General features: G+C 34.1%; 5 protein-coding genes across 5 annotated transcripts; 1 reads left to right on the top strand and 4 right to left on the bottom strand.

Annotated features, from left to right (window-relative positions):
- Positions 1-330: 330 nt before the first annotated feature.
- Positions 331-2,339, bottom strand: LOC108565220 (myeloid differentiation primary response protein MyD88-B). Its single transcript, XM_017924560.1, has 6 exons — positions 2,133-2,339; positions 1,935-2,080; positions 1,600-1,799; positions 1,159-1,536; positions 929-1,106; positions 331-875 (listed from the first exon to the last, which is right to left on the bottom strand). The coding sequence occupies exons 2-6, from the start codon at positions 2,075-2,077 to the stop codon at positions 569-571; spliced, it is 1,206 nt and encodes a 401-aa protein (XP_017780049.1). The 5' UTR covers positions 2,078-2,080; positions 2,133-2,339; the 3' UTR covers positions 331-568.
- A 262-nt stretch (positions 2,340-2,601) lies between these two features.
- LOC108565219 (25S rRNA (cytosine-C(5))-methyltransferase nop2) lies at positions 2,602-5,259 on the top strand. Its single transcript, XM_017924559.1, has 2 exons — positions 2,602-2,821; positions 2,881-5,259. Exons 1-2 carry the CDS (start codon positions 2,719-2,721, stop codon positions 5,082-5,084), a joined length of 2,307 nt encoding a protein of 768 aa, XP_017780048.1. The 5' UTR covers positions 2,602-2,718; the 3' UTR covers positions 5,085-5,259.
- Positions 5,260-6,155: 896 nt separating this feature from the next.
- Positions 6,156-9,067, bottom strand: LOC108565223 (nucleolar protein 14 homolog). Its single transcript, XM_017924563.1, has 4 exons — positions 8,156-9,067; positions 7,041-8,073; positions 6,336-6,985; positions 6,156-6,276 (listed from the first exon to the last, which is right to left on the bottom strand). The coding sequence occupies exons 1-4, from the start codon at positions 8,992-8,994 to the stop codon at positions 6,165-6,167; spliced, it is 2,634 nt and encodes an 877-aa protein (XP_017780052.1). The 5' UTR covers positions 8,995-9,067; the 3' UTR covers positions 6,156-6,164.
- A 392-nt stretch (positions 9,068-9,459) lies between these two features.
- On the bottom strand, positions 9,460-10,477 carry LOC108565203 (sugar transporter SWEET1). Its single transcript, XM_017924523.1, has 4 exons — positions 10,251-10,477; positions 10,000-10,201; positions 9,654-9,947; positions 9,460-9,598 (listed from the first exon to the last, which is right to left on the bottom strand). The coding sequence occupies exons 1-4, from the start codon at positions 10,328-10,330 to the stop codon at positions 9,506-9,508; spliced, it is 669 nt and encodes a 222-aa protein (XP_017780012.1). The 5' UTR covers positions 10,331-10,477; the 3' UTR covers positions 9,460-9,505.
- Positions 10,478-10,702: 225 nt separating this feature from the next.
- On the bottom strand, positions 10,703-13,051 carry LOC108565222 (syntaxin-1A homolog). The gene is made up of 7 exons (XM_017924562.1): positions 12,097-13,051; positions 11,862-12,039; positions 11,624-11,807; positions 11,236-11,567; positions 11,045-11,182; positions 10,880-10,987; positions 10,703-10,824 (listed from the first exon to the last, which is right to left on the bottom strand). The coding sequence occupies exons 2-7, from the start codon at positions 11,892-11,894 to the stop codon at positions 10,753-10,755; spliced, it is 867 nt and encodes a 288-aa protein (XP_017780051.1). The 5' UTR covers positions 11,895-12,039; positions 12,097-13,051; the 3' UTR covers positions 10,703-10,752.
- Positions 13,052-13,114: the final 63 nt, after the last annotated feature.

Raw genomic sequence — 13,114 nt, 5'->3', positions numbered from 1 at the left:
ACTTGTAAATAAAATAATTAATTTCTTCATTGCACATTGTAATTACAATTCTAACATTTTTTAAACAAATATGTGTACATTACATCCTATAAGAGAGATAGAGATGAAACAGAAATAGAATAAAACATGTATAATAAATAAAAAAAGAATTACCTAGCGCAGCAGAAAACCACCGTCCCCTTTTGATTTACAAAGAAGCGGATGCGCCGGGTTAATGGAATGAAATATTTGTGCTCGTTATATTCGTTGTGATATAGTTTGTTGTTTTTTTCTTGCGGGTGTAAAGAGGATTTAAAAAAGAAAAGTCATCGGATTTTGGTAACGAGGAACAGTGGAGTCTCTACTGCATATCATCATAATACGTATGTATATGTAAAATAAAATTGGTAAAGCGATAACTTTAGTGTGTGGCTATGGAAACATTCCAAGATGAGCCGAGTTATGATCACATTAAGTAGAGAAAATGCACTCGCATAGTAAAAATATTGTAGTTCTCCGCTAAAATAAAAACGTCCGACTCGGGTATCAAAAATATTTGCTCCGAAACCATATGCAGTTGGTACGAAATTCAATTAGCCTCGGCCACTTTTCGCTTGCTGTTCCGTTGCCAGAACTTCCTTTTCCCCTTTTCCTGCAGACCTTCCGCTTTAGCCTTGTTACTAGAGGGCAGTATCTTCTTAATCCAGCTTTTTTTCCCGCTTGATTTCTTCTCCTTTACCGAGTTTGCCTCCTCCGTAGAACTGTCGCAATTGTTTAAATTCTGCATGCTGTTAAACTTGACACCCTCCTTCTTTGATTTTGACAAACCATTTGCTTGAATTTCAGGTATTGCAGGTTTATACAAACTCTTGGACGGTGCTTGATGGGACACGGCCCTAAAATTAACAAAATTAAGACCTTTTGCGATCATCCGTATAAAAAACAAAACCTGTTTAAATTGGGCTTCTTCACTTCCTTTTCGGACATCTTTATGGAATTGTATAACTTGTCCCAGAAATTCCATAATTTGTTAGATCTATCGTAATAGAGTATAACATAACATTTGAGCTCGAAAGGCACTTCGCAAGGCGTATACATGCAAGGAATCACTTTCCTCATCTTCTGGTCTGCAATTAGCAAGTCATTATTGTAAAATCATCTGTAAAATGTAATAGTAACCTATGCCAATGGCTTGAGCGAATCTGAGGAAAAAGTTGTTTTCATTGCTTGCCAAAAACGCGGGAGAGAGTATCACAATTAATCGGTTGCAACGCTCCGCTATCAACTTGATTATGGTGTCGTGTTCGAAAGCACCACCAACCAAATCACGGTCTTTGACGCAGAACTTCAAGTTCTTTTGCTTCTCCATCTCGATCACCCGCGTGGCAAAATTTATATCTTCGTCGGCAAACAACACAAAAGCATCATAATTCTGTGGCTCTAAACCCTGGCTAATCCTGCTAACATCATCTACAGTTAAAATTTTCCTATCAGTGTTCAAACTAGTGCTACTGCATTGCCCATTGGCTTGCTCTTTGTGTTGCTTAATGTCCTCCTCTGAAACACCACATAGTTATATATTTAGAGTAAAAACAAATTTTCAAATACTTTCAATATTACCTAAGTAATCTTTAATATCATAAATCACATCAAACCTATTCAACTCCTCCAAATATTTGAGGAAATTTCGAATTGTGCTTTGCGTCTTGTCCTTTTCCGCCCATAAGTTGAGCAGCTTCAGGGTCGGATCCAATTCCGTTTTCAAATTCGGTATCTTCTCGCCGCCAATGCCTATCAGCTCGGCCAATCCAAGCCAGTACCTTAAAAAAAAACAAGTAGGCAACCAGTCATGCAATCAGCTGTTTGTACTTTCTGATACAACACGAAACATTTGTTTTGAAAGTAGTTCAATCAATAAATATGTTAACGAGCAATTATACTAATCATATAATTACCGTGGCAACCCCTTCTCTGTGGGTATGACCTTTATTGGATTAAGCAATGAAGATAGAAGGCTCTTGGTACTGCTCTTCATTGCCCAAATGGTCACATTATATAGGTCCTCTTCATCTGCCTGTCCATTATTGCTATCTGCCATCGTCTATAATACTAAATGTTAATATTTAAGTGGAAAAAATTAACATTAACATAACCTTGTTCCAGGGCTTTGTGTGTTACCAGATGGTAGTTGATTGATCCAGAAGACAAAATAATTGGTTGGTCGTGATGTCGCGAGGCCCAATCTAAAGCATCTCTTCACGTGCTTATGTTGAACATTAAATAATTTCATCAAAAAGCAATCTCTTTAACAAATTAATTAGAGTCTGACAACGTTCGTATGACATTTCTTTTGGGTGTGGGAAAGTTTAAGCAATACAAAATACCAAACTATTTATCCAATATCGGCAATTTAAGAAATATATGTAAGTAAATATAAAAAGGATTTTTTAAGCACCAAACAAGGAATTAACATTAAGCAAGGCTTCCATTGGAGTTCATTGCTATGAATATTTCAATAGTTTATGAAAAAACAAGTGTTGGTACCAATGATTTGTTGGGTAAAAAGTATACATCATCGACATTTAGGTATTACATGGTAATTTTAGTTTTGGTCAGTTGCCAGTCATTGCCAGTTGTCAGTTGCAGGCAGCGCTTAACCACGCTGAAAACAACTTTCATAACCTCATAATTCAAATTACAAATAAATACACGTGTTTTTAGAGTTAAGTTAATAGCAAAATGGGAAGAAAAGCTAAATTCAACGATGGAGTTCTTGTCAAGAAAGGTCCTGGTAAGAAGGCAAAGAAGCAGGGAGAACCGATTATCCCAGTTGCATTGAAAGGTAATATAACTTTGTACTATTTTTAAATTATTGTCTACTTAGAATGTTATTATTTGTAGATAATGAAGGTCCCAAAAAGTTAAGTAGGCATCAACAGTTAAGAGCTAAAAAACGTGAAGAGAAAAAAAAGGAATCAAAAGAGAAACAAGTCAATAATAAGAATAAAAATAAGAAGAAGAAGCAAATCAGCAAGTATAATAGTGATGATGAAGAATCAGAGGAAAATGACAGTATTGATGAGGATATGGAAGGTGAATCCGAGGAAGTTGATGAGAGTGACAATGAGGAAGAGGTTACAGGTTTCACAGATGATAACAAATCATGGTTGAAGCCTAAACAACAAAGTAAGTCTAAGAAGCAAGTTGTTGAGGAGAGTGAAGATGATGAAGATAATGAAGAAGAGGACAGTGACAATGAAGAGATGGAGGAAGAAGAAGAAGAGGAGGAAGCAGATAATGATGAAGATTCTGATATATCTGAAGAAGACGATGAATATGGTGTGAGTAAAGATGATGAAGATAATGAAGAAGAAGAGGCTGAAGATGATGATGAGTTACCAATTGAAAAAGAAAGTAAAAAACTAAAGAAGGAAATGGCTCAAATGGAAAAAGAAGCCGAAGAAGAATTACAGCTGAATATCAAGGATCAAGAGAAATTTGAATTTCCAGAGACTTACGATATTGAACAGCTCACATTGCAAGATGTGCAGCAAAGGATTAGAGATGTTATTGTAGTGTTGTCTGATTTTAGCAAACTGAGGGATGCCAACCGATCTCGTACAGATTATTTGGAATTACTTCTAAAGGATCTGTGTGCATACTATTCATACAATGAATATTTGATGGATAAGTTGATGCAAATGTTTCCTTTGAATGAATTACTAGAATTTTTAGAAGCATCTGAGGTACAAAGGCCTATGACAATAAGAGCCAACAGTCTTAAGACTAGGAGGAGGGATTTAGCTGCAGCTTTAATTAATCGTGGTGTAAATTTAGATCCAATTGGTAAGTGGTCTAAAGTTGGCTTGGTGATCTATTCCTCTCAAGTACCAATGGGTGCAACACCAGAATATTTAGCTGGATACTACATGATCCAAGGCGCTTCCAGTTTATTGCCAGTAATGGCTTTGGCTCCACAAGAGAATGAACGTATTTTAGACATGTGCGCTGCTCCAGGTGGAAAGGCCTCTCATATTGCTGCAATAATGAAGAACACTGGATGTTTGTTCGTTAATGATGTTAACGAATCTAGGATTAAAGCAGTTGTGGGAAATTTCCACAGAATGGGAATAATCAATTCTGTAATTACAACAGTTGATGGTCGCAAGTTCCCTAATATTATCAAAGGATTTGATAGAGTTATATTAGATGCTCCTTGTACTGGTACCGGAGTTATCGCAAAAGATCCAAGCGTGAAAGCGAGCAAAGATGAACTTGATCTTCAGAGATGTTTCACTCTGCAGAGGCAATTATTATTGGCAGCGATAGATTCAGTGAATGCAAAATCGCAGACGGGCGGATATATCGTATATTCTACTTGTTCAATTCTACCAGAAGAAAATGAATGGGTGGTAGATTATGCACTCAAAATGAGAAACGTGAAGCTTGTAGAAACTGGCCTGGACTTTGGAACTGATGGCTTCACGAATTATCGCAATCATCGTTTCCATCCATCATTAAAGATGACGAAGAGATTTTATCCACACACCCACAACATGGACGGTTTCTTTGTAGCTAAACTAAAGAAGATTTCTAACTCAATTCCGAGCGATGCAGATAAAGTGGTTGTTTCTGAAGACGAAGTCAGTAATGACAAGAAACAATCATCTTCCGAAGACGAAGCGCCGAAGAAGGAGCAGATGACCAATGGAAAGAATAATAAACAGAAAAGGAAAGCTGAGAATAATGACTCATCATCATCACCAAATAAGAAACAGAAACGCGAAAATGAAGATAAAAAGGATAAATCTGACAACAAATCGCCGAAAAATAAATTCGTTAAGAAGAAACAGTTTAATAAAGGTTCATCAGCATCTCCAAATAAGAAACAGAAAAGCGAAAATGACGATAAAAAGGATAAATCTGAAGACAAATCGCCGAAAAATAAGAAATTCAACAAGAAGAAACAGTTTAATAAGCGACCCACTAAGTCAGATTCCAGTCCGGTGAAAGGAAATGCAGAAAAGAAAACTGGAACGAACGCAAGTCCAGCGAAAGGAAAAGCACAGTACAAGAATAAGAAAAATTTTAAGAAAACGAAATAATTGTTAGTTCAGGAGCGAAAATAAGTTATTTATGTTAAACTTACTCCCGTATTTGAATGACCTACAGGCAAATTTCACATGCAACTAAATCATCTTTTTGTAATGTTTGTGGAATTTCAATGATGCTAATGAAATCGTTTTATATTTGTTACTAAGTACATTTATTTCAGTAAAATGTTTATCTAACTAATCTTCCTTTTCATATTCACATTAAACCTATAATAATTTTCGTAAATATCTTAAGTATTCAAAGATTCATATATAGTTTTTGCAGAATGGACTAATTTTTATTTTATATAATTGATAATGACATAACATTTATTGCGAGATACTTTGTAAATGAAATAAATGGAAAACTATTTACAAATATGAAGTTTTAATTATATTTTAAGTTATGTTACATAGACAACCAAGTTCACACAAATGTATGTTTCATTGTATTCATTTCCATTAAAATTTGAACTATTTTCAAATGTCTTCTCATTTTCAATTACTTGACAACTAAGAAAGCAAATTATATCAACGAATAGTCAAATTAATGCTGAAAATCTCACATTTCCAATAAAACTATTAAAATATCAAAACCGTCTTCACGTTTTATTTATTTTCAAGATAATTCAACAAGAATCATTAACTGGAGATAAGGTGCACTAAAATATTCTAGTACCTAGATATTTGAAAGGTGCGATTATTTTTACTATATTTTGTTAAAATCACAGATTGATATATATTTTCAATTTCCCTTAATAACTCGAAAATTATGTATTTTCTCTCTTATTTTATTGAATAATCATGTACGGGCTGGAGTTGTGCAACTCGTATAATAATTATTCGAAAGTTACATAATTTTTTCATGTTTTATTATTGCATAAGAAGTGCTCAATTATAAGCAAGTTAGTTTCAATAAATATGTATGTTATTAAAATTATTTCTTTTGGAATTGTAATTTATTTAATGGGAATATAACTTATAAGGATGTGTTAACTTTACTTTATAAACAACCGTTCAGTTAATGATGAAATAATGTATTTATTTATAACTTTACTTAATTATATTTATAACAATTTCCATTTAAATATATCATCTCTTTTTACTCCTGACTTCATTGTATCTGTCCATAGCATTAAGAGCGCATTGCTGACTAGCAGCCTCAGCATAAATCTTCTTAACCTTCTCTTTGCGAACGGTATCACTGAAAAAATAATATAAATAAATACAATTGAATTGAAATAAATTGAAGTGGAAACGCACCTTTGAATCTTTTGATTAATTTTAACCCTTCCCAAGAAAGCTTTGTCCCTCCTGATCTCTCGGATCGCACCCTTCTTCTCCTTTTTAATTTTATGCAGCAATTTGTCGCGTTCTGCCTTCTCCTTGCTTTGAGACTTATGCATTTTTCTATCGAATATTTTAACTATATTTGGCTCGTACAACCTCAGAGCTTTCGGTTTCTTTTTCTCCATAACAACATATTCGAGAGTTCTATTGTTTTTGCCTTCATCTAAAGTTTCCAGAAAACTGTTTAACGATTTACTTAAAGATTCCGGATAGTTTTCTTTAGGTAGTTGGCTCAAATAATTGAAAGCCGTTTCGAAGATTTCTGGACACGAGGATAGCGGTTGACAATTTGAGTGAAAATACTTCAAGAGACCTAAAGAGACGTTGATCGCTTTAATCCTAAAAGCGTCGTCGAAGTCTTTTACATCTATCAAGTCTGTAACGTCCAGTTTCGGATTGTCAAAAGTTTCCACTTGTTCTGCCAATACAAGACTGGAAGATATATGCTTGAACGGTGGAAGAACTTTGATCTGTCGCACTGTTACCTTCGGTATTGCCATATGCAGAATTCCGCAAAGGAATTTGATAGACGCTGGAGAATATCGCTTTGATAATGTAGTGTACTGAAAGGTAAAATAGTATTAATGGTAATTAGTAAACTATAAACAATGATAATACCTCTGCAATTAATGAAACCAAAAATAGTCCATATGCAACGTTAGCCCTGGTTTTTGCCTTGCACCAGGTCAGCATTTGTTCCATAAATACTAAGCTAGGAGTAACCACAAGATGTCTAAAATCAGAAGTCGAAAACAGACAGCTTCCTAACTTCAAATATAATAAGACTTCGACGGTCGGGAATTTTGTTGGCTTTTTCCTATATTCTGCCTGCTTCTCTTTGAAAACTTCTATGAGAGACCGATGAGAGGTCTCTGGATTCAACTGGGCCAAATCAAAGAATTGTGGCGTCATGCATGCAAATACATCAAAACAATGCTTAACATCTTTGCAATCTTCAATGTCGCAACAAATATCGCTCAGATGTTGAAGCAGATACGCAAAAAGATGTCCGAGCTCATCCTTGTTACCTTCTTTAAGACTAGGATGATTGCATTTGATCATCCTTTCAATTATAACACTTTGATGGTGACTAGGTTTGTCTTTGAGAAGTTCTTGAAGTTGCTCATAATTCTCTGGCAATGCAAAAGTGTATGGAAGCTCTTTCCTGGCTTCTTCCATCATTTCCTTTCTAAACATCAAATCTTCCTTGATTTTTTCAGGATCTTTGATATCCAATTTTGATCTCTTCGTTTCATCCTCCTCGGGTTCGTCCAACTTATGTTTGCCATTGATCAATTTAGTTGCAGATTCCTTCTTGCTGAGGACTTTAGCTTCTACAATGGGGATATCCTCATCCTCACTACTGCTTTCTTCATCCTCCTTCAAGTCAGACATATCATCTTCTGATTCTGTTTCCAATTCTTCTTCCTCAACTTCTTCTTCAACATCTTCATTTTCGTTTTCTTCCTCCTTGTCTTCATCTTCCATTGGTACATTAGATTTTCCATCATTGTATGATAAAGTAACATCAGGAGTGTCTGAATCATATGCAAAATTGTCGTCCAAATCATCAGCGCTACGATGTACAATTTTAGTTGATGCAGCGTCAAACACATTGCCCTTCATGCGCTCCAACCTTTCACGTTCTAATCTAAAATAAATATAATAATTAATACCCAATAATTTAAGAAAAATATCACCACCTTAAATACTAATTAGAAGATTAAACTTACCTTTCCAATTTGTCCTTTTCTTCTTTAGCAATATCATCTTCAGTCTTGAGTTTATCTGAAGGAGTTCCCCTAGCTTCAAATTTTAGCTCCCTCATCACTTTATCATAATCATCAACTTTAGCAGCAGCAAGTTCCTCCTCCTTCTTGTTGCTATTCGTCACAATAGGTAAAAGATCTTTCCACTCACTGTCCAATTTATCAGTTAAATCAGAGTTTGCCATCTTTTGTTTTTGCATCTCAGCTTTCCTTTTCTTTGATTCCATTATCAGTTGCTCAATTAAATCTTTATGAGATTTTGCACCATCTGCTTTCTTCAACATACCACCACCGAAATGAGCATCTTCCACAAAACTGGAATCCAGTCTTCCAGAGTTCCTCTGCCCATCCACTTCATCATCATCATCATCTGAATGTGGTACATCTTCAAACTTTTCAATCTCACTAAGTGTTTGACCCTTGTGTGTCAACACCTCATCATCAGCCAAATTATAAATGGATTTCTTCTTGTGTTGATTCATTCGCACTGCTGTGTATCTAGCTATAGACTTTTCATCTGCAGAAAGTGATCTGTTCTTCTCCCCAATACGCTTATCTGTGAACTGGTTGCTTTTATTTTGCACTTTGTATTCTGGTAAAATGGTGTTCTTCCTCTTCTGCAAGGCTTTGGCACGAGACACACCAGGCAAACCTCTATCATTCTTGGCTTTTTTCCCAAGCACTCTTATTTTCTCTTTGTTTATGTGGACCTCAAAGGGATTTAATACTTTCTTGTTCTTTGAAGCTTTTTTATCGTTCACGGACTCAGCCGTGTTTCGTTTCTTGTTTTTCACTTTCACCATAGCTAACTTCTAATGTTTTCTTAGGTTAGTAAACGAATACACGTGCAGTTCAAATCCTAATGACATTTACAGGAGAAGCACAGCTTATGAAAACATTCTTGTTTGGCCATTGAGATGGCGCACTTGTCGACATATAATTCTGCCATTAAGTGTAATGTAAGGTGTGAGTTAAGTTGCATACTTCCACTTTTTGTAGAATGTGTCTAGTTTCTTATAGAAAATTAGATACTAATGTAATAAGATCAAAGAGCAAAGCAGTATAAACAAATATTAGATAGAAATTAAACCAAGAGTCTTCAGCAAGTGAAAAGTACATATAGTTCCCAAACAGTAACTGAAAGGTTAAAACATAGGGTGTTGCTTAAAATATTTATAATTTTATGGACATATTTATTAAAAAAGTATTTTTATTGAACACTAAGTAATTTGATGACACAAATATACTTAACTAATTAAATTCCAGTCTTAAAATAATTATCCTTTATTCAATAAATAACAATTATTCTCCCACTTAAATCTGATCCAGTGGTTTGTATTTTGTTGGATATAAACAGAACAGAGATAGCTGAATGGCAGATAAAACACTGCCTAAGAAGTTAGGAATCTGAAATGTTAAAGCTATTCAATAAGAGAATTATATTATTTTCTGTATGATTTACCTGGACAAACTGATCTTTAATTATTAAACCATATGCATACCACTGACATGAAACTAGAAAGCTTGTCAAGATAAGTGGAAATGGCATGCTCTCTGAGCTTTTCACTTTAATAACATGCATTAATGTGGAGAATGGTGCAGCAAAGAAAATTATAGTCATGATGCAGCATAGAGTGCCTATATGACTGCGAACAGCTTCTAATTCTTTCTCATCAGATTCATTTCCAGTTGAGGAATAGAAAAGTATTGCTATCAAAATCAGCATGCATAGGAGGAATTGCCTTACAACAGCCCACTGCAAACAATATAATTTAATGATGATCTCTCAAGTCTTTAACACAACTTACTTTTTTAATACTGTAAAAGTAGAATGTTAAAACATAAGCAAAAAAGAGTGTAGCACCAATAGTGTTGACTAAAATTATGGATCTTTCCTGTATTATAAATCCATATCGAAGCCACAAGCTGGTTGATAAACATCCACTAATGAAAGGGAATGCAGATATGTCACCTGTGCTTCCTTTTTGCACAAAGTTTTGGCACACCAGGCTAAAAGAACGGTGTAACGTGAAGCTAATATGAACTGGTAACCACTTACGTTCCAGAGAGAAATTGCAGAATTGTACAGATTGATGCTGAAACTGCTATAAAGTCCTTAAAATCGTCTAGATTCAGCATTTTTATGGTTTTATTAGATGTCAAGGTTTCGTGCCGCACATTATCAAGTATAGAAGGCTTATAAACAAATGGAAATAAGCAAAACTATGTTATCTAGTTAAATTCTGTGTTATCTGGTGCGTCAGTGTCACGTATTCTGTTATTTTGGCCAACCTGATTGTCTGAATTTAAACATAACCTTTACAATTTACTTGCTACTTGTTAGTAAACAATTCTTAAATTTAATTAATTTACTTTTGATATTAATCTGCAATAATTTGTTATATAAGACAACAACATTAAACAATACAATTATAATTTTGTAGTATTTTATTATAAACTTTCAAATTAAACTTAATTAATATTTCTTAAAAAATCATCTTTATTATTCATATTACTAACTCGCAATTGGACATTTAAAAATCCAATTAAACTAAATGATGTCAAACAAATATTATTAGCAAAATAATTAAAAAAATAACAATTCCGGCAATGATTGCGACCGTGGTCCATTTCTGTAAAGTAAATCAGTTAAATCTTCGTATTTACAAAATAAAGAAGTATACATACTCGATGTTTTTTCTTTCTTCTTCTAGCACTTTCCAAATCTTTAACAGTTTGACCTAGGTACTCGTTCGCATTCTCGGCATGGTATTGAATACGGTTTATGTTCTCTTGCTACAAATTAAGAAATAACATTTACTCAAACCACCTAAATCATACCTTTAAATTTACCTGTTCTGCGACTAAAACAGCCATCTTCATGAACAAAGTTTTAACTTCCATCAAATGCGACTCTATTGTTAAAAGTTCTTTATGTCTGGCTTCTATATCAATCAATTGTTCGCGAGCTTCCTTTTCTTCTTTCAGATACTAAAAGATCTTTTAATAGGACATTTTGTTTTTATAAAAAAAGGTGTACTTACATCTTGTATAAACATCTGACATTCCACCGAATCTAAATCATTATTTAAATCTTCCTCGCTGAACGCTTTTCCGCTTACTATTGCATTGCATTTTTGTAGAATCTCTTTCCTGATGTCGTGATGTTTCTGCACGCAGTTCTGGTGCTTCTCTAAAACGCTCTTGAATCGAGAATTTATCAAATTATATTGGACATATTTCATTCTGTAATTGGTAGATCGTTTTTCTGGTTCAACGCTATTCAGGTCTTCACGAAATTTCTTCAACTTCGTTGCAATGTTGTACGAAATTGCCTCGGAATCCTTGAAAGTCGAGTACAATTTCTCCTGTTCTTCTACAAATGTTTGTTGCTTACGATTGTGTCGCTTTGTTAATTCAAATGATAATTACTTGCGGATGTTACATTTGCTAAGCTGCTCAGAATCCGCTCGCAATCGTCGGTGTTTCTCTCGATGGTATTGATCCATTGCGTTACGATCTCCGGTTCTTCGAAGACGCTCCGACGCTGATTTTCCGTCGAAGATTTCTTTTTACTTTTCTTTTTACCTTCATTCTCCACGAAAAGAGCTTCCTCCTAATTATCCATTATTTAGCGCTTTTTTTTGTCGAGTGTATTCATTGTATTCACCTGCAATTCGCTCAGCCGATCCTTCGTTGGCATCGTCACCTGGTACTATCGAATCACCGCTTATCACGCCTGATAAGCCCACCTCTTCTACAAATAAAACGTTATTTTTCTATACTTACATAAAACAAGTATATATCATAGGAAGGAGTAGATGTATAGATATAAACTTAATACTGTGCTGAAAAATAAACATTTATTGAAAAATAAAATGAAAAGTGTGTAGTTTATTATTTACCATTTTGTTTCAAAATCATAAATCAATCAATAAAGCGATTTTGATATCATCAGAAAGGTACATATGCAACCTAAACTAGAAAGAATTTCCGTTTTACTGTAGTCTGACTCGCTCCAATCGCCTTTACTAATGTTAGGCGAGCAACAATTAGCACGCTTATTTATAGTTTCGTCATGAAAAAAAAAATGGAAACCTTGTGCATCTATCAATGCTAATTAATATATATTTGTAGAAACTAGTATAAAACAAACTGTCTACATAACAAAAAGGAACCAAATTATTTACATTATATTTCGTTATATTTGGATATAATCTCAACTCTCACGTTTTCATGATTCTCCGATGCTTACATACGTTGAATTGCTTTAATTTCACAGTTGAAACATCTCTAGATGTGCAGCAATTGTCATGTAAATCAATGACCTTGAGTTACCGAAGCAATTGAAATGTTCTCCATTACCTTTGAGTCCCCTATTTTTATAAACTTACCCTCAAAATGCCTGTTTTGGGATTATTTTTTTAAATAAAATAAAACAACTAATATGTAACAAGAAATGGTTAATTATTTTTAGTTTTGGTAAAAATAACACAAGTTAAAAAATTCACGGTACAATTATCAACACAAATTTAATAAAAAAAAAGGAAAACATCTGCACCTTCCTTCGTCGTGTTGACTTCTTCCACTTTTCTTAAAGACTGCAAGGCTTTAACGAATATCCGTCGTAGTTAACAGTTTATATTTTTTTAATGAGAAAGTCGCACTTCGAAAAAAAAACAAATTAACGAGAAAACCGGCCTTAAGTGTACAAATAATTAGGAAGCAATATAAACAGTGCGCGAAAATATCAATCGACTTTGTTGAAAATGAAAAATGTAACAAAATCACGATTATTTATATATATCACATGTGATGTGTTGATACATGGAAATAATTGGTTGGTGATGTAAGTGTAGTTTATTTTCGTGAATCGAGTCTGTTTCTCTGTGTTGTAGATGTACTTCTTTTAAATGATTTGTA

This window comes from Nicrophorus vespilloides, unplaced genomic scaffold (genome assembly GCF_001412225.1).
Source record: "Nicrophorus vespilloides isolate i.1.1-1 unplaced genomic scaffold, Nicve_v1.0, whole genome shotgun sequence".
NCBI lineage: Eukaryota > Metazoa > Arthropoda > Insecta > Coleoptera > Silphidae > Nicrophorus > Nicrophorus vespilloides.
This window is presented reverse-complemented; position numbering and strand designations above follow the sequence as displayed.